General features: G+C 33.6%; 1 protein-coding gene across 1 annotated transcript in view; it reads right to left on the bottom strand.

Annotated features, from left to right (window-relative positions):
* The window catches only part of FBXL17 (F-box and leucine rich repeat protein 17), a 274,548-nt gene that overhangs the window by 176,810 nt on the left and 71,714 nt on the right, over positions 1–26,024 (bottom strand). Inside the window, exons 5-6 of the mRNA XM_021524805.2 lie at positions 12,336–12,443; positions 3,791–3,921 (exon numbers count right to left, since the gene is read on the bottom strand). Of these exons, the coding sequence (XP_021380480.2) occupies positions 3,791–3,921; positions 12,336–12,443 (239 nt within the window). The remainder of the gene's footprint in view (positions 1–3,790; positions 3,922–12,335; positions 12,444–26,024) is intronic.

Below are 26,024 nucleotides of genomic sequence, written 5' to 3' on the forward strand. Positions count from 1 at the left end.
TATTATTACAAGAACATGTGGCACAACCTACAGAGGAAGAACCAAAGTTCTTAAATGTTTGGGAAAATATTGTCCTTTGACTGCAAAAGTAATTGATAATTTTGAATTGCAGGTGGCATCTTATCCTGGATGACTGACAGTGCCATGGCAAAAAAAAGTCTCACTGTACCAGTAAATAAAGTTCCTTGCCTTATCTGCATTATTCCCTTCTTTCTAAGAAGAAACATAGACACAGTAGGGGCTGGAAAACATCCTCTATACAAATAAAAGGAAATATTTTAATAAGATGATGACTGAAGCAAGCAGAACCACTCTTAAGATTTCACAGTCTCTGCATAGCTTTTAAATGTCTGTCCCTAAGTGAAATTATGTAACACAGATATTGAAGTGAATTGCAACTCTCAGGCCACAGTGATGAGATTCACAAAATAAAGTTAGAGACTGTCTGCTGTTTGCTTCCTGATCATTATGGATATAATGAATAGCAGATGTTCCTCAAACTATTAAAAAACCCATATATCCCTGAAAACTTTGCCAGCACATCATGCTACATTTCCTGATTCCCCCACAAGATTTATTTCTAGCTGTTCTATTTTTACTTCATCAACTGAAATTCAAAAGAACAAGGGCAGTGACCATAAGAACAACTTCAAGGTGATAAGGTTACAGAAAGCAAGCTTCACTATGTACAAAGAACTCAATCCTTTCCAATTGAAAAGACTTGACGTAATCTACTCATGATACATATGAAAATAATTTGCAAGCTTGGTTTTGTTCATATTTGAAAGAAGTAGGATTGTTTCTATAACAAACATAACTGATCTGAAAAACAGCATATGAAGCTTTTGAGTCAGCTGTAAAACTTAGAGAAGAATTCATTATGTTAGATTACTTTGAGAGGCATTTTATGATCTCGTTTAACTCACAACTTTTAGAAACATTTTTACAAATCATCAGATGAGACATCTTTTTCCTTCATTTTAAAACTAATGTCAAGAGTATCTCAACTGAAGATATTTTTTTGGCTTAGGTAAATTATTTTTTTTACTGCCCCACATAAGCTTTTTAGATGCTTATATCCAAAACAAAAAAGATCTCTAATCAAAACACAGAAATAATGGTCCTCATAAATTCTTGCATATGCATAAGAACCACAGCAACAAAAATCATAGCAAGTGAATACCAAGTAGAGGTCTTATACTGTGAAAATTTAAGTTATTTAAGAAGAAATGTAATGATCACAGGATTAACTCTAATACCATGTCAAGCAAGAAAGGACCGTAAGTATTTTAGTTATACTCTTGCTTATGGAAAGAAGTTTAATGGATTTCTACAAACAATCATGAAATCTAAAAGAAAGTTTTAAAACCAGTGACTTATTTCTACCAAGTCATAATCAACCACCTTTAAGAGCTACTTAGCTCTTGTAAGTTATACTGGTATTTTAAAAGCCTTCTAGTTTTCTTTCACACTCAATACTATGCACAAAGAAATGGAGTAAAACAGTTTTCCAAGGCTTTGAAGAAGTCTCAGTCCTCAGTTATCTAAAGTGAGCAGAACACTGTCATATTAAGTTTGAAAAGGTCTGGAATACAAGTCCTATGTAATTTGATCTCACAAGTAAACCTGTTTGATAAATGGGTGGGGAGTGGGGGAGAGGTGGAACCAATCTTTATTTTAAAACCAGGAATCAGGAAAAACATTAGACTCTAGTATCTCATATGCACTTGAAAGGTATCAAGAGACAGAATCTCCTCTAACATTCCTTCTCCAGACTAGAAGCCACTCAATGACACCAAAATTTAAAAAAAAAAAAAAAAAAAGGGTTGAGCTTAAATAATTAATTAATTTACTTAATTTAAACTAATGTGCATTTTATCCCAAGCACCTGAACAGTCCTGTGAGCTTTTAAAAGCTCACTTGTATTCTCAAACTGAGTACACTCAATACTCCACGAAACTGGTGTTTATTTCAAATAAAGTCATGTAGTTGCACCAGGTTCTTATATAATTTTCCATTATTCTCAATTGAGCTTTTAGGAGGAGTAAAGCAAACAACTTTGTTCAGTTCAGACTAGTATTTGGAGTTTCATGCCACTTTTAGAATAAGAAAAATATCTGAATTGTCAAATTACTGCTTAAAATTTACAGGCATTAATTATTTTCTAAATTCTCTTTTTTTCTTAAACTATGAGATAACAATTAAAGATTGTAAATTTATATTAAGTATTAACAAATACAATCAGAAAAACATTAAATGGAAAACTTTAAGAAACAAAAATAAACAACTAAAAGTTACATACATAAGTAGATTATCTGTCACTGCTTGAAAGGGCTTCCTTTTCTTGTTAAGATTCACATTTCTTGTAATTCATACTCAGTGTGAAGTTTTAGAGTAATATGCGTAGAATTAAAAAATATACTTACAGTAATTCTAATAATGAATTTTCAAGAACAGTTTGACAGTAGTTCAGAGCAAACTTAGCCCACTGCTGTACTCAAAACATTCAAGCAGATGGATATATGTTTCTAAGTACTTTAATTAAAACCTGAAAACTGCCTGTTTTATAATTAGAATTATTATTATTATTTTTCCCAGCTTATCCTCGATATTTCCAGTAACCTCATTCTACATGTGAAAATAAGGCTCTACAGACAGAAAAATGAGGCAACTAAATGCTTTCAAAACCAATGAAGTTTCATCAAAGGTCTAACCTAAACCAACAAATCTAAAAAACTGTCTTAAGGGCTAAAAGAAGTTATGGCTAAATTACTGGTACTTCCAATTGAATACAATGCAATTTTATTACTTTTAGAATACTACACTTTCACCAAAGTCTGAACTCACCTACACATCAGTACACCCTTAATCACTTCTGAAAACCTTGAAATCTTATTAAAAAAACTAAAAAGTAACCATGGGAAAGAACTACAATTGCTAGAACACATTATTCTGGTTTATATGAAACTGTTTTAGAACCCCTTTCTGTTAAAAGTGTCTTTTTCCTTTTGTTTAAAGCAGCAGTAATAATTAAATAGTCTGGTAGAAGAAGTAATTAAAAATATTCTTTCCTGTGTACCCTCAGGCACTGACTTTGCTCAACATTTTCTTTTAAAAGAAAATGTTCACTTTTAAAATTCTCATTTTTCATCTGATCTGTGATATAACGATACTTAATTTTTTCCACATACTTGGTGTTGAAATACATTAGTTGATGAAAAGTCTGGAATACAGCAGGATAGGAGGTATTCTGGTCAAAAGGAAAAGTCTAGGTAAATAACCCAGTCATTCTTCCATTTTGATTCTGGAGTTCTTTGCAAAAAAAACCCCAAAACCGGCCAAACAACCTTGTTGCTTTCCAAAAATACAGGAATTCCACTATTTAATTCACAAGCAGTTCATTTTTACTTATATAGTCAAATGTATGCTTCATTGTTTAAGTGCATATAAATTTATCTAAATCCTGGACACCTACTGAATGAGTCACGTCAATAGCAATTGAACATTTAAATCACTCTTTGTACAGAGAACATTCTCCTGAAATATGTATTAAATAAATTAGTGCTGCCATCTGGTCATAACTAAACTGTTGTCCGTTGTAGAAATAGGCAAACACTCTGCAAAATAGGTGTCTCAAAAATTTACCCAAAATAAGCAGGAACAAGCACTCAGCAAACACTGTTTGCTTTAATCAATCTCCTCCAACCCCCAAGCCACGAGGAATTATTCTCAACTAACAGAATCAGTTAAATTTGCATTAAACTGCTTTTGGATACTCTAATGAAGTTACCTGTCATTAATGATCCAGTTCAGACACAGATTGAGAGAATTAAGGTTTTTGCATCTCTTTACTATTTCCATCACGGTTTCATTGTCCAGTTCTGTGATATGACGTAGGTCCAAGCTTGAAAGATTTCTTAGCTATTAAGACAAATATGAGAGAAAGAAATAATCTGAAATTCATTCACATACATAACTGTTGAAAAAGCTTTTTTTTTTTTTTGGAAGTTGCAGAGTATGTGCAAGCTAGTCATGAAAGATATGATTACTATATATTTTACAAAAAGAAAATATACCAGAAATATTCACAGAATTCAGCTTGAGCAAAGTTGTGATTCAGGCACTCACTTGCTACATAAATTTCAGACATTCTCACTCAAGGTGCCATACTACCTACAATAAGAGCGTAGGTCCTTCTCCTCCTCTTAAATACATGGAGTGTAAGATACCAAGGTAAAATATCAACTCATTTAGCCATAAAAAAAATAAGGAAGGAAGTGAGAGCATGTTTGTGCTTAGATTCAAATTAATTCAATTAACAACTCCAGAGTATAAGGCTTTCAAAGTAAACAAATAATAAAAACTCTCTGGAAAATAGAGTATTTATACTGTAGTCTCACCTGCACAGTTATCAATAACAGATTGGATATTCTAAACAACAAAACTTGGGAGTCACAAAACAATATAATTATCAGTTATGCACTGACTAAACTGACTTACTACTACTGTTATTCATTCATGTGTCCTTCAAAAGCAAACCCTTTTACAAGTTTTATGTGTTATGGATGAAAAAAAAAAAAAAATACAGACTTCTCCACTATCACTTCAGTGATAATAACCTCCAAGTACTGCTTGTTTTTTAAGCTGCCCGAAATAATCTCTGTTATACTCTAGAAAAATAATTGCATTAGGAAATATTGACACTTTAATTAAATTTACTTTCCCTGTAAGAGAGGAAAAATTATCCTCATCAGTGATTTAAGTCACTAAGGATTTGATTAGGTAAAAGCATCCAACTGAGATCATATAATTGGTCCACTTCAGTAGTTAATTATTAAGTCAATGTATTTAGGGCAGGTGGGTAGAAGGAGAGGTGGTAGCATGGGGTGAGGAGAAAAGAAGAAAAGGAAAAGAAAAAGACTTCTAATGTAGGTACCCTTCCACAGAAACTGAGTTTTGTTCTTTAAGTTTTTAACAGGCTCCAAACAAAAGCTAAAGATAAACTCCATACAATTCCCAAAAATTCTGCAAAACAAGCATAACATCAAGAACTTTCACCTCTGAGGAATACCTGCAGGGTACATCTACAGAATCTAGGACAATAATATTTCTATTATTATAATACTACCATAGGTATCACGATGTAGGTACTTGCTGTATTCCCACTGAAATTCTGATAAACTTTTTTGTCTATTACGGAGCAGAGCGTATAGTGATTGATACTGTGTTGATTAAGTAGACACCTTTTACAAGCTCTATCTATTCTCATTTCATACATACTGCTCCAGCATGAAGTCTATGTGCTGAAAAAAAGCTCATAACCAATTTCTCAATTTTTCCTGTATAAATTACATGAAGTGGAAGCTTTCAGCAAATGTAAATTTCCTCACCTTCATAAAGCTACTCATACTAGATATTTCAGCCTTTAAATCATGCAGGCAGTAATGTGGTCTATGTCTATGACATAAAATACACCTGCTGGGCAATTCAACAATGAGTATGTTCTATGACAGTAAACAACTAAGAAGACTTAAAAGACAAGTAGAAAATATTTCCACTTAAGAAAACCCCAAGCTTTCTTTCTCAACTACCTTTTTCTTATGAGAAGATGACAATACTGGAGATTCTTTTGCCATTATTATTACTTACAGACTAAAACACACAAATTTGCACTAAAGTATCAATGCATGAAAGTGGCCAGTGCTCCTTTAAAAATGCCTAAAAAATGTGGCTTCAAATTAGGTAAGAGGGAATTTAGGTAAGATTCTATTATCTACCTCAATGATACAATGATGAATGGAGCAGAAAGCATTTGTGCTTTCCGAGGGAAAAAAACGTTGGCATTGCATGGCTGGAATCAAAAACTAAACTGAATTCCTAGTATTCCTGTCCACCCAAATTAATAGGGTTTTCAAGGCGATTTTGTCCTTTACCATCACAGGAGAATTATCATTCCCTTATTCCTTCTTTTCTTCATACTAGTAATACTCTATCATTATATTCAATATACAATAACTCAACCATCATTTGACTTTTTCACTGTCACATTCCTTCATTTTAAATGTCTGACCTACTTGACAGGTTAATTCTTTTTCTCAGGCACAACATGCTCAGTGAAGAAAACCTTTGTGTCTTACAAGTTTGAAGAGACTATTTCAGATAGATACATACTCAAATATAATATGGTCTCTACAACCTCGAGATTGTCATTATAGAAGTGTCAATGGCTTTCAAGACCAGCAGAAGTGAATACACACTTGCTTTTTAGACAATTTTGGATCAATCTGAATATGACAGTGAAAGGAATACCTCCCTGCCTGCTTCAGAGGTATCAACAGCTCATTACTGGTGAGAGAATTGTAATAAAGATGTATGTAATCATTTTTCATTAAAAAAATATATATACCTTAATGACAAATTTCCTATTTTATAGCTTACCTGAGAAATAATTTTAGCGGAAAAATGCTACAATCACTACTATGAAAAAATTGGAAGAGAAAAACATTTAAGTCTTACATTCTAATTCTAATTCTCACAGCTAAAAGTAGCATGATATTAAAAAAGAAAAATCAAACTTCTCCAAAGTAGACAATTAAAAAACAGATGCTAGACTCTACATTGCATTCCTAAATTCTGATATTAAAATAGTGTACCTTTAAACAGCATTTGTTCATGAGAAAGAGGATATTATGCGACTGAAATACTCAATCTTGCAGAATTAGGATGCATAATGTTTTTCTTTTTGTGTTTTTTTTTTTTAACCAAAACCTATTTTGTTCATGCAGCAATACCATTTTACTGAGCAATTTCAAGGCCCTTCTTCTGCACATAGTTAAACTTTTCTTGAAATTTTAATTTTATAGCTTTGCTAATAAGGATGCATGAGCAGAATTTAAACTTCGAACTCAGCTACGTCAGTCAAAATGTTTTAATGGAAAAAGGAATATTTAATGTGACAAAACACACAGCACAAATAAGCAGGCTTAAAATATGAAACAGATAACAGAATTTTTAAAAATGAGCAACACTTAAACTAATTTTGTGTGATACTTATAAACACATTCTTGCTGAAATTATTGATTATCACTTACACAAAAGTAATGATATCATTACTTTTGGATCTCAAATATTTTAAAATATGTTAAAACCTTTGAGGTTTTTAACTACTTCTGTTGGTTGGTTTAAATGAAATCTTATGCCAAATGGTATGTTTGAAAATTCAGAGATTATCATACTGTTTGTGTGCCTAAATGTCATGCAATTAATAAGATTTTTATCTTGACTACTGAAACTTCAAATATTAAAATATTTGTAGTGCTTTAGGTGATAGAAAATTACTATTACCAATGGTAATAGTATCATAGGTAATTTAAGTGCGGGTTTATCAACTCCTGTGAATATTTAGATGTTATTTTATTGAAATTGCTAATATAATGGGTACACTATTTTTTCCCATTACACACTTCCACAATTCCTGTAGAGATATGCTGCCCTAAAAAGTACAGAAGAGAACAGAGCTATAGAATCATTTAGGTCAGAAAAGAACTTTAAGCTTGAGTCCAACTGAAACCTAAAACTGCCAAGCACACCACTAAACAATTCATGTAAGATTAATCCTCTTCAGTATCACAGCCAAATTATTTCTGAACGAAAGTCCTTATAAGGACTTAAGGAGCTTTAAACTCAGATCTTTTGCTAATTAAGCTTAATTTTCTTGACAATCTGTGTATACATGCCTTCAGGGAATAAGCTGCTCCCTGACTTCAGTCTCCAAAAGCAAATGCATGATTGCAGAAATGAAAAACAGCAACGTGAGGAAAACTGTAAACCACATTCTTTGTATTGTAATATCAATAGAATCTATGAAATATTTTTTAAAAAGTTACTCACATTCACTAATTTTTATTGAAGAGCTGCCAGAACTGAATTACACAATTGAGATATACTGTGATCCTAGAACAGTAATCATACATGACCTAAAGAGTTGGAAAATTATTAAGTAGTTACAAAGGAGACTATTTTCCCAAAGACTGATTAAATTTTTTTGCATATTAATAAGTTTTAATTCTTAGATACTCTGAAACATTAAAGTCCCATTGCTTAAGTAACAAACAACCAATCAAAAACTGTGCTGCAAGCACAAAGATTTAATTACCTCTAGAGGAGGGACTTGCACACACATATAAATTGCATGCATAGTATCTGTGTTACAAGACTAATTTCCAGTTTATAAACTATAAAAGTTGCTGTAGAATTAAATTTTTACTGATTTATAGGTTACATCTTCATGTTATTTACTGTCAAGTACTTCTAACGAATTTTTTTTGTGCAGTAGAGGGGAAGTGAAAGTTTCCTAGATCCAACATTTTCAACCATGCATTCTTCTCTGCAATGTCTTTTTACTTAATTGAAAAAAATGGCAGTTGGGTAAAACCATCAAATTCCTCAAAATAGCAACAAGAATCTCTCTCTTAAGAGGGACACAATTAACTTTATTCAACAGAATCATCAGGTTCTGTTTGACAAGATGCAAAAACATTCACTTACACAGCACCATATCAAGTAAAGTTTCAAGCCAACATTCATGATGAATGTCCCAGAATCACTGTACTAAAAAACCCTCACTTCATGCCTTTTTCCAGTCATTGGAAGACTAGTAATTAAATGGACATATTACTAAAGGCAAACAGATTGAAATAAATCATATTTCATCTTATGAAATCCAGCTTATTATACAAATTAAAATACTGTTTTCTCCATATCCAGCCAAAGAATAGCAATCATGCCCTTAGTCAGGAAGCTTAATGATCTTAAGATCAGATGGTATGCTAAAATACTACCATAAAAAGAGCAAAATGAGAACATTTGGTGTCAAACCATTTACTAGAAAGAAACCATACATTACCTCAGTCCTGTCATGTGTAGATTATCATTATCTATCTGTCACACTGATGATGTCTACACTGAATGAGCCCAAAGAATTTGCTCTACAAATCTAAATTTTTACTGACTTCATACTGACCACAAACTTAGACACAAGTATCACTAAGTTGGATTGGACATAGGTAACTATGAGATGAAGAAGCGAAGGTCACATTATTCCAAAAGCAGTTCTTAGATTAACTCTCTTCATGCATTGGTGATTAGCAGAATAAGTTAGACATTTTTTTCTGTCGAGGTTCTGTACAAGGATTCATATATAATTAGATGTCTGTAACAAAATTAACCAGACAGTCTGTCAGAAGTACATGGTGTAGAAGCACAGAGTATACTGCTATGAAGCAATTACCCTTGCATATATATCGGAAACCAAAGGAAGAAGCCAAGGAAGTGGCTTGGTAATAAAATTATTTCTAGATGTCAAGGTTTGCTGATGCCAGCTGCTAAAATTCTATTCAAAATGCAACAATTACACTGCTGAGAAGCAATTACCACAACAGGGGAGGAAAATGCCACTGCTCTTGAGGTCAAAGATGTAACATTACAAAATCACTATCTCACTAGAAAGAATACAAAGTTTCTTATTCTCACATAGTTAATGACAGAAGATTACCCTTCTGGCTGATCTTGCGCTCAACACAATCACCTAATGAGCACAGGTACTTTTGACATTTGTGTTGATCTTCACACTTACTGGAAAAGCAAAGTAAAAAATAACTAGGGATAAACTCCTGAGAGACAAGGATGTGTGTATGGGAGAAAGAGTGCAAACAATAATAAAAATTATACATAGAAAGCTAATTAAATAATAAAATAAGTCATAATAAAAGATAAAACAAGAAAACAGTAAGTGTGGATGTGGTGAAAACAGAAGATAAACTATACCACTACACATGCTCTTCCTGCCTCCACAGAAACAACATTTAGTGTAGGACTAAATACTCTGATGTCATGGAGGAGGTCATTCACTTATTTTGTAACAATGTTTGACACACAAAAACTAAAGGAAAATGAAACATTCAGGTCATCAGAACAAAGGACTGTTTCAACAGTGAGTCTAACTGCAAATTGCACATAAACACACTCCTGTTTTTTCCTTTCTTTCTGTGTATGTATATGAAGTGACTCTCGTCTTACCCAATAATCATTATTTACTTTATCTGTATTTTTTTCAGTTTATAATAAATTCAAGGAAAAAAGGCACCAGCATGATAACATGGTCTTGCTCAAAAAGCAAATTTTTTTGACTGTCATTCTGTTCAGTAGAAAAAGAGTGAAAATAAACCCTGAATGTTCTTCTTTTTCTTAAGTATACAACACTTTCTCTTCCATACCCCACAATTAGCTATTAAAAAAAGCTCTGCGATGCAGCAGTGCTTTAATTTAGAATTTTTGAAGTGGCGGTATTTTTAAAGAGTGCTAACATTACTAGGGGGAAAATACAGTAATAATAAACCACTCAATTTTTATACATCCATCAGCCCCAAAGCAATTTAACAACCAAGGCCACTGCTGTTATCTCCAGTTTGCACACAGGAAGCAGGACAGAAGGCAACTAGCTCTGCACAGCCTGGAGGGACACACTCACAGGCCATGGAGAGCAAAGAGTAGATTTCACATTCTCTAGGAACTCCAGCCTGGAATTACTACTAAACACTTATGAAACACCAGTTAAGTACTCAGCACAAAAACAGCCACAGATTGTTAGAACAAAAACCTTTGTCATCAACTGGTGAATTCTGGGAAAGACAGATGCAGGAGATAATGTTACTACTTGCTACAGGTCTTTCCAAAATGTCTGTCTCCATTTTTCTTATAAACCCCCTTTTGGTATTGAAATGTTGCAATAAGGTCTCCCTCAAGCCCTCTCCAGGTTAAGCAATCTCTAACTTCCAGTGTTACCATATCACAGCCTTTGCAGCATTCACAGCCTACAGAAGTTGTACAGATACAGCATGAGGGAAAGAAACTGAAATACCTAAATCTCAAGTCCCAGTAAGCACCATTTTATTACATACTTCTAGTATGTAATTACAAAGTAATTATACACTAGAAGTCTAAGCACCATTCTAGATATTTTTGGAAGGACTATGTTCAACAGGGTCACATCAATGTAAATCAGGATTTCTAATAATTTTTTATTATTAAATACATTAAAATCAGAAACATTAATAACATGTCAAGATCTTGACTCTTCTTCAATCTAACAAATGTGATTACAAAGTAATATTGTTGAAGGATAAAACATCTAACATCTATTAAATACTCAATAAATCTAAGTCAGAATAATGCAGTAATCAAAACATGTAGCTGAAAATTAATCTTTGTGGAAATTTCCCACAAAGCCTTAGACTACATACCCTGTCTGTGTAAAATGTTTACATTTTATACCTCCTATGTTTATGCTGTATATATTAACATAACCTATATAGAGGTAGTTTTCATAGGATTTGAAAATATTTGTATAATTTCTTTCTCCAACAGACATGCTTTTACTCATCACTTCAATACACAGTTATTTCAAAATGGCATCCTTTGACATCCTATAACTCTACCATACAAATTAATTTCCCTGGGTTAATTCTTTTTGCATGTGTTCCAAAATGTTTTCAATTCTTCTGTAGCCTCAGCTAAGCAGCTCTAAAATAATGAAAGTAATTTACAGATATGCTGAATGGTTCTGTATAACAACAGGAGACCTTCACAGCTGCATCAAAAAAAACTTTGCTTTCAGCAGTCACGCTCCATTTTCATTAAATATGCTCTCTACTTCCTACATCAAGATCTCTTTAACCATTTTCATATTTGTATGATTCCTGGATTTACTTTCAGTTACAAATTTTAATTAGATGGTGTTTGTCCACCTCACTCAAGTCATCCATTTTACTGAAAACTTAAATTACTTTCTGCAGATTCACTCAAGTTAGTTTTTCCACACATCACTCACTTCTCCTACGCAAAAGAAAAAGGAAAGAAATTAAAATGTATCTGTCGCATTATGTCAAATAAGAAGATTAATATAGTCAAAATGTACATACACTGGGGGTACACTGCTGCAACTAGAGATCTGTCTAAATCTCTTACAATTAGAATTTTGCATTTTAAAATGGAATTTTGTTTTGTTTGCAATGGGATCAGCTGCAATTACACCTTTTAAAGAATTTTGACCTGAACATCACTGTTACTTGTGAGAAAATGTATAATCTCATAAACATATTTTTGGTAAAGTGTTTTTATACAGTGAAATCAAAATAATGCAAAGTTCACTCACTTTATCATGTTTCTGTCCATATCAGTGCTATAAATCATACATGTAATCTTATTGTGGCTGATACCTATGACCTGGCTATAGTCCAAAACACTAGAGACTAGCAGAAAGTAGTTATGATACTTACATTGGTAAGGTGAATGACTCCTTTTGAAGTAACAGAGCATCCCATGAAACCAACATACTGCAGCTCAGGGCAATGTTCAGCAAAAGCTTTCACTGACTGATCTGTCACCTACAGAAAAGATAAACAGGTAACAGTTGAATAGGTGATATAAGCATATCCTTAACACAGCTTAAGAAATTTCTATGTAACACTAGCAAGAAGCTCATTTAGACTTTTAGTAATATTATTATCACTACTATTATTTGTTTCAAGAGTTTGAGAGAGATCATTGGGTTTGCACAGTTTGCATAGATATGCATAGACATATATACATGAAAATTAGGAAGAAAAAACATTTCTGGCAGAGAAAAAAGAAACACAAGGCAATGATGATAGCCACAAATTCAGATCTTACTGTCATTCTATTTATGTGCAAATAACCCAAGAGACAATTCTATCCACTATTTTAATAAAAAAAATGAAAATATAACCAATTAGTTATTGTCATCCCGTAGACTCATGCTACACCCATCACTGACTTTGCAAAGAATTTGAATTGTGTGCTATCTTGAATTTATATGCCTTGTCTTGTATTTCTTTTTAACTAAAACACAGCAACTGAAGATTTCAACTTAAAAATAATACATCTCTTTCTTACATCATGGCAATATACCACTGTGTCAGTTATCAGCTAAATGTATTTTATCCTTCAAAATTACTTTATAATCACTGTGTCAGTTATCAGCCAAATGGAGATGTTATCTAGTTTATTATTGAGATTTACTTATTTATACAACTATTTTTTGTATATAATTAAGTCTAGTAAAATTTAGTAACTATAAAATACACTCTATTGTATAAATGCATTGCTTTGTAAGTAGACTAAATTATCAAGAGAAAGTTTGTGACATAAGTACATTTACAACACCTATACACTTTCCTTTGAGCAAGTAAGCTTTGTTAGGGGTTTTTTGTGTGTTTTTGTTTGTTTGTTTATTTGTTTTCCCTCCGAGAAGTATATATTCCCAGTGCAAATGGCAGTAATGAAAAACCATATACTGACTTTGGGACAAAGCCTGTATTTTCCAGCTACATGGCTCAAGAACATCTCACTGTGTCTGGAATCCTAACTCCTGAGTGCTGAGAAAATTCAGAATTTCTGTGGATGTCTTCCTGCTCCCGCAGAACCAAAAAGAAAAAAAATGTTTTGAAATATGTAGCGCACAGCTGAGCCTCAGGTGAATTCATATAGGAACACTATTCCCGCTGTGCTTTGGATCACCATCACCCAGAGCTCCAACTTGCCCAAGATGTCACATTCCTGCACCCTGGCAGCATATGGTGACCTTGGTGAAGATTCTGGCAGAACAACTTTTGAAAAGATAACCCAGAGATATGGGTTTATAGGCAGACTACCTCATAAAAGCTGTATGTCTTTGGGGTTACTGAAAATTGTTAGAGACCTGGTGCACGTTTCTCAAAGCAACAATTTCTAAGCAAGTATATATTTTTACTGCTGCACATCTACCAAATAAATGTAAAAGGCAAGCAAGCCTTTTCATATTGTGTATTTAGAACCTGATTAAACTGAAAACAGGCCAAAACGAAAGGAAAAAGGGTCAGCTGAACAGATCCAATTACAAATGGGGTAGTGATCATGGGTTATTAACAGAGACCCATGTCTCAGGTCTGCCTGCTTGAACAAAAGCAAACCAATATAGTAAGAAATTTCTTCTCTAATTTGATCTGACACAACCTTACTCTTTTTTTTTTTTTTGGCACACTCTTCTCAGCTAAGGACAGCCACACCAACTATTACTTTTTTGAGATATTGATTATCAAAAACCTATGACAAATACTATCACAAGTCAAAGGCTTAGAAATTTACAGTACTTACGATGCTACCAGAACCAAACCAAGGCTGAAAATAAGAAGTCTATCACCAATAGAAAATAACTTAAAACCTCTAATTCAGCTAATGATCTTAGAGAAGGACTCTACTGCAATCTTAGTCTACCCTCCCAATAGAACATTCAAATGTAATTCTCTGTTGCAGACAGCTTTGTCCTACCTATCAAGAAAATGTATTAATGAAAAATCAGTCATTTAAATACCTAACATCACAAATTCATTACAGAGCTTAAAACTTCAATCTACAAGTAATTTCTTACTTACAGCTAACATTTAGGTGCATGAAGACTTTGAAAAATTACATTTTGAATGCAAGTAATAAAATTACTATGTCTTAAAGTATTTTCTTTCCATATTGTAGTATTTTCTGTAATCTAAATAAAACCTTTGAAAACATAGTTTTAATAAAAATTAGTAACAGTAGAGTATGACCATTTATACTAGATAGTTTACAGATTAGTACCAAATCTTCTCTGCTTTTTAGAGTACTTTTTTTAGTGCTTTTTAGATATGCATCATCTTTTTAATCAGAAAAAGATTCTTCATTACCTCTGTATGCCTCATGATTTTCCAGTCAAAAGGAGTGTGACATAACCTGATTATGCTTTACTATTACTGTATTAGTTTACACACATATTTTGCTACTGAAAACAACTTGCTCTTAAATTTTGACTTATAAATAAAAAGCAGGGTTTCTATCTTGTGCTGTCAGACAATAAAACTCCACCATCTGGAGAAGATTACTTCAACTTTTATTGGGAAACACTGTAAAAATTGTTTCAATCAAGTTGAACCTTGTACCTTCCTCTCAGCATCCTATGTTAGACCAGTATCTAGGAATTCATTACTACTTTTTCAGACCCTATGTCATTTATAGCAATTGATTTTTTTAATAACATGCTTCCCATTCAGATCGCCTATAATGAAGACCACTTGATATTCTGTTTGGTGAAACACTTTAAATATGACTCCACTTTTCTATGATTGTATTAGCTGAGAAGGAATATACGTATATATATTTCTATATTTACATATATACACACTTGCAATTTCATTAAAATTTCAATAAAATCTTCTCCTAAGATCAATGTAAGAGACTGTGCATGAAAATACCTGTAATCTAAACCCCTGCTAAAAGGTTAAAAGCTAGATTCTATATTACCCCTTTTTGTTCCTTTTTTGCAGGGTTTGAAGAAAACAAGAACATGTGATTTGGAATTTATTTAAAGCTTATATGCAAAATGATAGCCATGTAAAATTACCTAGTTTCCATTTAGAACAACAGACAACTAAATTCTAACAGTCTTTATTTTTATGTGGCTCAAAACCACAATGTTGGTACGCATGCATGGTTTTGGGTTTTCTTTTTTTTTCATTAGATCTATTGGTATCAAGGAGAAAAAAAGTAGGTAAAATTCAGCCATATCTGAAAGGGTGATCAGACATTGAGATGGGCTTCCCAGGGAGACGGTGGAGTCCCTGTCCTTTAAGGGTTTTAAAGGAAGACTGGACATGGCACTCAGTGCTAATTGACAAAATGTTTGGTCAAAGCTTGGACTCAGTTATACCAGAACTTTTTCCAGCCTAACTTATTCTGTGATTCTGTGATACAGAAGCAACAAAGTTAAAGTTCATGGATGGTTCTAAGACTGGAAACATCTATTCTTCTGCTTAACTAGGCTTTTTTCTTATTCATCATCTGGAGTGCCCAGCACCCATTGTTTCTATACAGACATTAAACTTCTGTACTAATTCCAACATGCAGCCTGGGTCACTATTTCTATCAGAAGTAGAGACAGAAATAGTAACCTCTTTTACTGTATGAATGTGTTTTACACCAGTAGAATGAAAGAAAAATAAGTGAGTGATAAAAAGAAAAGTATGGAAAGTTAGCAGTGATATGTATGCAATGATTATGCACCTTAACACTGCCTCTTTGTTATGCAATGTGTAGCTGTACATTAAATCCTCACTGCTCAGGAGATAGAACAGGTACATAAAATCTGTATTGTAAGTATGGCTTCTGTGAACTAACACATTTTTAAACAACTGACATTCTGATGTATTACACAAACAGATTAGACTAACATAATCTAAAACTAGATTACCATTAAAAAAACCCCTGCAGTTCTACAGAAATGACCCTTGTCAACAAAGACAGAAATTCACACACAATTCTATTATAGATTACAGTACTGTTCTTCCAAGAATCTTTAGTAATTGGATTGTCTAGTCGACCTTCACTGACTTCCATTCATCGTGTCTTGCTTCATGTTAGACTTGCTTTGAAAAAGTAATATAAGATGATGAGGACAGATTTATAAGTTATGCACTAAAGCATTGTGAATGGGAAATACAGTGGTCTGGAACTAATGGCAAAGATTTTCCTCCTATCAAAAAGATCTATGATAAGTGAGATATGATTTAATCATTTTCTTTTTATGTATTGCAGCCTATTATATACAAATTCCAGTTCTGCATTGTTCTACATAAATTCAATATTTTGCCTACTCTGAATTAGATTTTCTAAGTATTAGTTTATTTTACATTCTATTCAATAAATGAAAGTGCAAAAAGGAAAGAGCAGAGATGATAATTCAAAAAGAAAGACTGAGGTACAACAATAAAAGCCACTCAAATTCGAACTAAAAAGCCTCATAATAAATGAACACCTACAGAAGCTCAAACAGAAGCAACTGAAAAAAAATAGGAATATAAAAAGCAAGTAGCACAGAATGAATACCATGTTTTCTTATTTAAACAGGTGCATTGCACTGTCTGTAAATAGATCTTAATATATAATTTTTCCATGCAATATACATAAATAAAAGTTGCAAAAAATATTCCTCAGAAGAATAAACTCTGCTAGAGTAAAAATATGCTGTCACATAAATATAGAAGACTCACGAAGCTAAGTATTCACTACACAAGACAATACTAATGGTAGAAGAAACCCTTTTTCTCCCAAGTTCTTACTCCATAATTTCTTTTCTCTATTCCATCGGACACCAGCTTTATTTGGACACCAAAGGAAGATGGACAGAGTCAGGGAGGGCTTACTAAAATTCAGGTTTATATTTGAAAATAGTAAGTTTGTAAAAAGCTTATCTGCCAATTCAGTCCTAAAACTTTGCCTTATCTATGCATTGTTATCTGCTACACATTGAGGCCCACGTGCCACTCACTCTGAAACCTGCCCCACATGAAGCATGTGGCTACACCCTCCAATACAGTGTTTAAGGTCTCACATATTCAGTGTGCATTTCTCTGGTCTCTCTCTCCTGGAATCCTTGTGTGCCATAACCTACAGTGACGTGCAGTTAGCCTAAACATTGGTATAGCTTTGGTTTAACACTTTTTTACCAGGACTTGTAGAAAACATTCATTTCAAAAGAGGCAGGCAAATCACACAGAGCAAAAGCATTTACAAAGCACTAATTGAGATCAAAGGTGAATTCAATTAAATTCACAAGCATGCAATACATACAAAAAACTAAATATAAAGCAAAAAGATTGCTGATATACAAAAATATCTACATGCTGTAAACCAATGTAGTCAGGCTACCACAGTTCTGTCAGCAGGAAAGAAATTAAATATCATTACATGAACATCTAAAAAAAAAAATCACAGTAATGAAGTAGTTTCAAGAGAAGAGGTTTTTCAACACGTGTGTGCTTACAGAGGTACTTCCTAGTTAGCTTAAAATTTTGCCTTACTATCTCTGTACTAAAATTATCAGATAATGCCTCTTTCCCACAAAGGGAAAGATTACCTTGCCTCTCTTTTGACTAACACTTTCAAAACTACTTTTTAGGGTCAAAAGAAAGATCAAAATATTACAGTGGAATAGTATTAAATTTTACAGTTAAACTAAAGCATATACTTTAAAATTTTTAAGAGTATACATCTCTTCCTAGTCCTGTGAGTAGGAAATTACAAGTAAATTCTGTTATAATTTAACTACATTTAAATTAAAGTAAAAATTCAATTTCATTTTTAAATTACTTTGCAGGAAGCTGCAATACTCAAAACATTTATTTAAAGATTTAGTCCAAAGGCTCCACCAAACAAACCAGGGCACTCACTACCATCAGTTCCTAACTGATAATATTCCTAATATTTTAATAATATAATTTCTTAGGAACACATACTATTAGATTGACCATAAGCATAAACCAAACTCATTTTAAATTAATGGTAATTCAGCACAAATCTATCTTAGAAATACACACAAAGACTGCTATATACAAATATAGGGCTCTTCTGCCATACCTCCCTCCAAAAACAAAAGGCAGAAATGGTGGAAAATGAAGTTTATGTTCAAAAGATTTATTTAAAACTTAAACTGGAAAGGACTTTTCCTGTTCAACAGGCCTGATATGCTGCCTGCTGTCCACAAGCATCAACTTAAATTATATTTGTCATAAAAGCTGTGACAAAGTAATTATTATTGGCAAACATGCATTTAATTCATGACCTCATATTGCAATTACAGAACACTGACAAAAATAAGGCATAGATAATCTGTCATCACACTCAAGTTCTTAGGACATCCAGATTTCATTAGTGAACAGCAGAAGGCAAGGCTCATCTTGACTACCTGCCAGAAAGTATTTCTTCACCTTCAGTAAATTCAACAGTTTGCTTAATCAAAACAGAAATTCAACAACTTCCAGCTATAAGTTCCAGTAGTACTACCAATGAGCATCCAAAAGCAAAATATAAATATTTCTATTCCTGCATCTTTGAAGGAAACCAACTGAAAAGGAAATGATGCTCATTTTTTAACATGTACTTCTAATGATTCAGTTAGGTCTTCAATCTTTTTGCAATCTCAGCTTATAACTTTGAGTGGTTCCTTTTCATTAGAAAAAAGATCTTTTCACAAAACAAATGTGTAGTCTTTCATAAAATAAAATGCTGCTTATTAATGGCTGCAAAACATGTTCCATTATTAACTGAAAGTGATTCATAAGTGATTTTTTACAAACAAATTAAAAACAAAATTTCTTTCTAAGGATTTTAAGATCAACTTAAGCTTTAGATGTCCTGTGCACCCCTGCTACCTTAGACCTCATAAGAATATATAATCACTCTGAGGCATTTTGTAATAATTCACTACCCCAGCTTCACATTTGAGGGGAGGGGAAGAGTGAAGAGAATGGAATTGCTGTCCTTACTTTTCTCATTGTGCATCACTGCAGGAGTTAGTATCACTAATCTGCCCATGACACAAGAGAAGACAGTCTAGAGTGTAGAAGCTGAAGAGTTAAAAGGATCTTTTTATGTTACATTTATCAGCTGGCCTATGATGCTACATAATGGTAGCATCAATTAATTTAAAACACCGTAAGTATGAAAACAACTCCAAAATTTGGCAGTATACCCAATACAATACTCAGGGGAATCATAATTTTATAAGGTACCCTTTTAGAAAGCATGTGGATTTACAAAGTTTCTCCCTGGTTTTTAAGAGGATTGAACAACTGGCTATCAAGACCAGTGTTCCCATTTTAACTTGGTAATAGTGAAAGGGTATACAAATAATTCCTAATTACTCCAACATGATTTTTTACATACAGAACTCTAAGTACCTATGTTAAAGGCCACACAAACTATTCCTTCCATTTCTGTGGCACAAATTATCACTTTTTAATCTTATTTTCTTTTATTACTGATGATTCTAGGCATCAAAACAAGATTTGTTCATTTCTGGTCCATTTTATCCAGCAAATTATTTAGTACTAGACAAAACAACACCCTTGGAACATATACTGTTTGAAATACTAAATAACTGTAGACAACCACTATCATCAAACCGGTTTAAATATCTGGGTTAGAAAACAAATCTAAGTTCTCAATATAAATTATCTATGATTCTCATTATCTCACAATTTTATTAAGTACAGTTTACATGCATTTATATTAATATCAGCACACCCTAATTTATTTGCTGAAAAATGCAAATAAAATCGTAATAACAATTCTTCATTTTATAAAATACTGCCCTCCTCCCTAAGGAGAAAATTTATTATCAAAATATATTTACTCTGGACTTAGGAAATGCTGCTTCCAAAACTATACATCTTTCACCATGCAGCACGTATCATAACATGATAGCCTACAAAATGTCAAGAAAATTAAAATTAAAAAATGAAAATAAAAAAGAGAGTACTACTGCATTATAAATTTTGTGTATTCAGAAATGGTTATAGGAAAAATGCATGCTTCTCAGCATATTTTTTAAGCAGAAGACTGCACAATAATTTCTAAAAATTAAAAATAATATTCCCCTTTGTTTTCACAACACCCAATCAAAAAGACTTAATGTGTCCACATGCTAAGAAATAATTATAAAGTATTTTTATTTAGTACCATTCTGAATACAAAAGAAGAAAGAATTTCTATATAACCACAAAATAGGTCCATGGTTCAGTGCTCTAGCAGCTTAGTATTTCCTCCTTGTCTAAGAAGTGTATGAATAAAATATTCATTCTCTCTGGGACAAAAGATGACTTTGCATTATCTTCACTTTTAATACCTCCACAGCTATGGTGGTATATTTCCTAAAAAAAAAAAAAACCAAAAAAAAAAAAAAAAAAAAAAACCAAAAAAAAAAACAACTCGCAAAACCCTAGTTTTATTCAACAGCTTTGGTGTTCATTCTAACAGAATAATCTCATAATCTCATTACCACCTAAAGTATTTTTAAAAGAAAGTAACTTTTATTTTCAATTCCTTTGTGCAATTTGATCTTATACATTCCCACTAAATTCATTTACTCAGGCAAACATATCTGTTTACCACAACTTCAAGGTTTTTAAAGGGGCTGGAAGTTTATTTTACAGTACACATTCATGTAACAAGTGTTTTATGCTCATACTGTTTCTCATCTAAAATGGCCTCAGAAGATCATGGTTAATGTTCACAAATAGTGGAGGTCCTGGTCATGAAAAATATTAAATACTATTATGTCTATATCCTCTAGGTTAACTCTAAAAGCATTCACAAATGAAAATATATTTCATTTGCCTTGCTACTCTGATGACCTTCTAAAGGCTTCCTAGATACTTAAATAAACTCTTCAATTTCCCTAGTCAAGAATCTGAAAAATCCATGTCCCTTTCATTAAATCACTTCTGTAGCAATCACAATCACCTCTGTAGCATGTTTGTTTTGTCATCACATTACTCTCATAGATAAAACTATTCTACCACTCTTGTAGTGTTTTTATTTCATGTGAAAAACTTAAATACAAAAGTAACCATATGCAGCACTGTGGTGTGGTATGCTACCAGGATAAATATTTCTCACATTCTCCACTAGGTCTAAGTTTCCTCAGTGAAACAAAGTGTTAAAGTGATAAAAATAGTGAAGCAAGCCAAAACACTAATAGAGAGTAATGTATCTATAACCAGATCCCTTCATCTACCCAACATAATCATATTCCCAGTATGCAATTCATTGGATAATACAAGTTTGTGACATCTGCATAAAATTATTGTATATATGACAGTGGTACCAGAGCTGCTGTAACCTGAGGCTAACACACACACGCACACAGACTGCAAATACAAGGTACTTATGTAGACTTACAAAACCTACACAGATTTTAAGAGTAAAAACAGGTTTTGATGCCACGGCATCAAATGTTTATTTTAGGAGTTAGTAAATATGACTGAAAACATACTCTTATGGCTTGGGTTGGAAGGGATCTCTAAGATTACCTACAACTCGCCTGCCATGAGCAGGGACACCCTTGCCCTAGACAAGGCTGCAAAGTGTCCCAAGCAACCTGACCCTGAACACTTCCAGGGATGGAACATCCACAACTTCTCTGGCCAGCTGTTGCCAGTGACTCACCACCCTCACAGTCAAGAATTTCTTCCTAATATCTGAATTAAACCTGCTCTCAAGTTTGAGTCCCTTGCCTTTTGCCCAGACACACTATGCTCTTGTGAACAGTCTCTTTCCATCTTTCTTGTGAGCTCTGTTCAGTACTGGAAGGCCACAATTAGGTCACCCCAAAGCCTTCTCTTCACTAGGCCAAAGAATCCCCATCCTCTTAGCCTTTCCTCAGAGCAGAGGTGCTCCATCCCTCTGCTCACCTTGGTGCCTCCTCTGGACTCTCTCAGCAGCTCCATGTCCTTGCTGTGCTGGGACCCCAGAGCTGGAGGCAGCTCTGCAGGTGGGGTCTCACCAGAGCAGGGCAGAGGGGCAGAATCCCCTCCCTGCCCTGTGCCCACGGGGCTCTGGGTGCAGCCCAGGACACACTTGGCTCTCTGGGCCGGGAGTGCCCATGGCTGGCTCCTGCCCAGCTCTCACCCACAGCACCCCCAAGTCCTTCAGGGCAGGGCTGCTCTCGGTCTGCTCATCCCCAGCCTGGGCTGGCACCAGGGATTGCCCTGACCCGGGTGCAGCACCAGCACTTGGCCTTGTTAAACCTCATGGGATTCCCAAGGGCCACTGCTCGAGCTTGTCCAGATCCCTCTGGATGGCATCCTGTGCCTCAGGAGTGTCAGCTGCACCACTCAGCTCGGTGCCAGCTGAGAACTTGCTAAGGGTGCACTCAATTCCTTCACCTGTGTCACTAATGAAGATATTAAATAACACTGGTCCCCTGGGGGACATCTCTTGTCACAGACACCCATTAGGACTCTGGGCCATTTATCACTACCCTCTGAATGAGACATTCAGCCCATTCCTTACCCATTTAACAGCCTACTCTTCAAATCCATCTCTCTGAAATTTGAACAGAGAAGGATGTTGTAGGGGAATTTACAGAAGTCCACATAAATGACATCTGTAACCCCTCCCCTGTCCAACGGTGTCCATCTTCAACATAGAAGGCCATCAGGTTGATTATTTTAAAACAATGTGACCATTTTCTCTTATAAAGTTAAGACACTTGCAACATTTAGTAGAACTAGAGTTAGAAAATCTTGTTCAAATCTCTTCTTAGGTATTTTATGGATACTGTGTAATTCTAATAAGTGAGGAAACTCTTGTAGCAGTTGAAAATAAAAGGAAATATATACATGCAGTTCATGTAAAGTGATGTATACACAGTTCAATTTGTATCACAACCCATAGTGAAAATATCTTCACAATTGCATCTGTTTTTAAAACAACTAACCATGTTTTATTTTTCAGGTTTCACACTAGCCATACACAATGGAAATACAGTATGACATCATAAAGCTGATATAATCAGCTGCAGTATTTACCTAAGTTTGCCACCTGCAGTTATCTAGGTTATTACTGCAGGCACTGAAAGCTGGCAAGAATACCAAAAAGCTTCCTTACAATCCAGGTTCTAGATATCTCCTTCCTATGGCATCCTACAACTTACAGATTCATCTCCTTTTCCTCTTTCACAAGCATAAAAGGACAAGATTTCCCCAAATTTTCCACTACAGGCCACAGGTACAAAATTTTGCCTGCCCCATGCAAATTTCATAGAGGGAACTGTTCAGTTCTGATTATTACAATTCAACTCTAGTTGAATTGTATGGTCACCACTTGTTACAAATCATAGGAAACATACACATATAAAGGCAGGGGAAGAAAAAAGTCGTAAATTGCTTATGCTCTTCAAACTGAAGCAAAGGATTAAGAAGCTTCTTAATCACCGACAGGTCTCTCATGTCACAGAGGAAACAGCAAATGAAATAAAACAAGATAATTTCCTGCATATTGCAATAAATAGAAGTTAACATGAAGACAGAAGAACTGTGATTACAACTGCATAGATCTAAGAAAATAATATAATAATTATAAAGTTTCTTATACTTCAATTTCTACTGAAAAATACTACATTAATCAAAACAATATCTAAAACCCAGCATTTTATAGCTCACAAAAATACAAATAATTTAATGGACCCATTCACTGCGACACCACAAGAGGTTTTTAAAATAGTTATATATTATTCAAAAACCTTTACATATTAGTCTTCCTAGGTAGCACACATTATTTAATATGAGCCATTATTTTTAAAACAAATGAGAAAACAAAACACAGAATGTCACTTGAATTTCAGATACAAATACTATTATTGACTGACATAATTTCAATCTGTCTCTTAGGGCCAACAGAGAATTTAGCAAATTTAACCAGCCCTGCAGTTTGCCTTTTGCTATTGTAAGTTGTTAAAACAAAATTACATTCTCTCTATGAAAAGTCCTGCTATAAAGAAAAAGAGTACAGGAAAAAAAAGATTTCTTACAATATAGCTTAATTAACATGGTATTATATCCTTATTGCTGTCTAACAGACAAGTTATTAGGTATTAAGTACCCATGTTTATTCATCTTGTCGCAAGTACTAGAGGTCTTCACATATCATTAATGAAAAATATGTAATATACCATACTATTTTAGCATACAAAAACGATAAAGTCAAAGTTCAAATCCTAACTGGAGCGGACTTTTCTTTTTAAAACACCTTTCAAAAGAATCACAATTTCAGACACTCTTGGGAAGTGTAATCACTGTACTATCAGTGAAAATGAAAAATATTGCAAAGTAGTGAAAATGCTTTTGATTTGACTTGTGTATGATCTTCACAAAAGAGAAATTCTTGATAATAAGAAACAATACAAAGAGGTATTTTTCTTCACAATCTTTTCTAGTTAGTGAACTGCATGCATTACCAGTAATTTAATCTAAAATAAACCTCTGTTACCTTAGTCTGATCAAACAGGACACTGAAATATTCTATCAATCTGATGCAAAATCAGCTTAAAGGCATGAATTAGTTAAAAACCTGAAATGCATCACGCATTATGAAAAGATGAATAGGAAGAGGATGTGATTTAATATAGTTCTCTGGTTTACACTTGTATGAAATGCAATTGTTTACATACTTTCTGATCTAGTCAGCACTGCAGCCAGTGGACATTCAGGCTGTTCAGCACAGGCATCATTGGTACAGACTGGACATCAAGATTCTCTTCACAGCAGTTTTAGAGTCTTGTCCCTACATTAACAAACTGGTACAGAATTCTATGAAAAATTTTATGGTAGGAAGTAAACATGTTACATCCTGTGAGAATTATTACATGAATGGTACCAGCCAACAATGAAAAGTTGCAGGAAAATTAGTCATTAAAATGGTAATCTTCTGCATTCACTACTGTGATTGACTACTTCATTACAATCACAGTTTGATATCAGCCATAACTGGTAGGAGCAACCCCCAAACACAGCAACAATAAAGAAAAATACCCCATAAAGCTGCTAAAATAGAATTTTAATATGCATGTATGCAAAGACTCAGGTCCAAGACACACTTTGGTTAAAAAAAAAGTTGATAGATATATACACATATCCTTGCAAATACTTCTGTAGAAATTTAATTTATAGATTTTTAGTGAATAATCATCTCTAGCCCAGAAAAAAGCAAAGCAAGTGGATGTTCTGTACAGTCCTTGTACACCTTTCTTTGTTTCACTGCTAACAATACACAACTATGTCTAGTGACAGAAATTTAAACCATTAAGATAGAAATTAACATATAATTTTTTTAAATTCTTGCACCAAAAAACACCAACAAAAACCCCCAAACAAAACAAAACACTCGCAACTTTTGCTTTGTCCTATCCACAATAGCAAGGAACATCAATTACCTCCAGAAAGCATTAAAGAAAAGGTGTTTATAGCTGGTAACAGACTATATACTCAAATTATTCATAACAAACATTTCTATGAATTGCTTTTTTTAACAGACCTCCTAGCAAGTATATTGTCAGAACACAAAAGAAGAAGAATCTTTTTGTTGTGCAAAGCAATCTCGAT

This window comes from Lonchura striata, chromosome Z, assembly GCF_046129695.1.
Source record: "Lonchura striata isolate bLonStr1 chromosome Z, bLonStr1.mat, whole genome shotgun sequence".
Taxonomy (NCBI): Eukaryota; Metazoa; Chordata; class Aves; order Passeriformes; family Estrildidae; genus Lonchura; species Lonchura striata.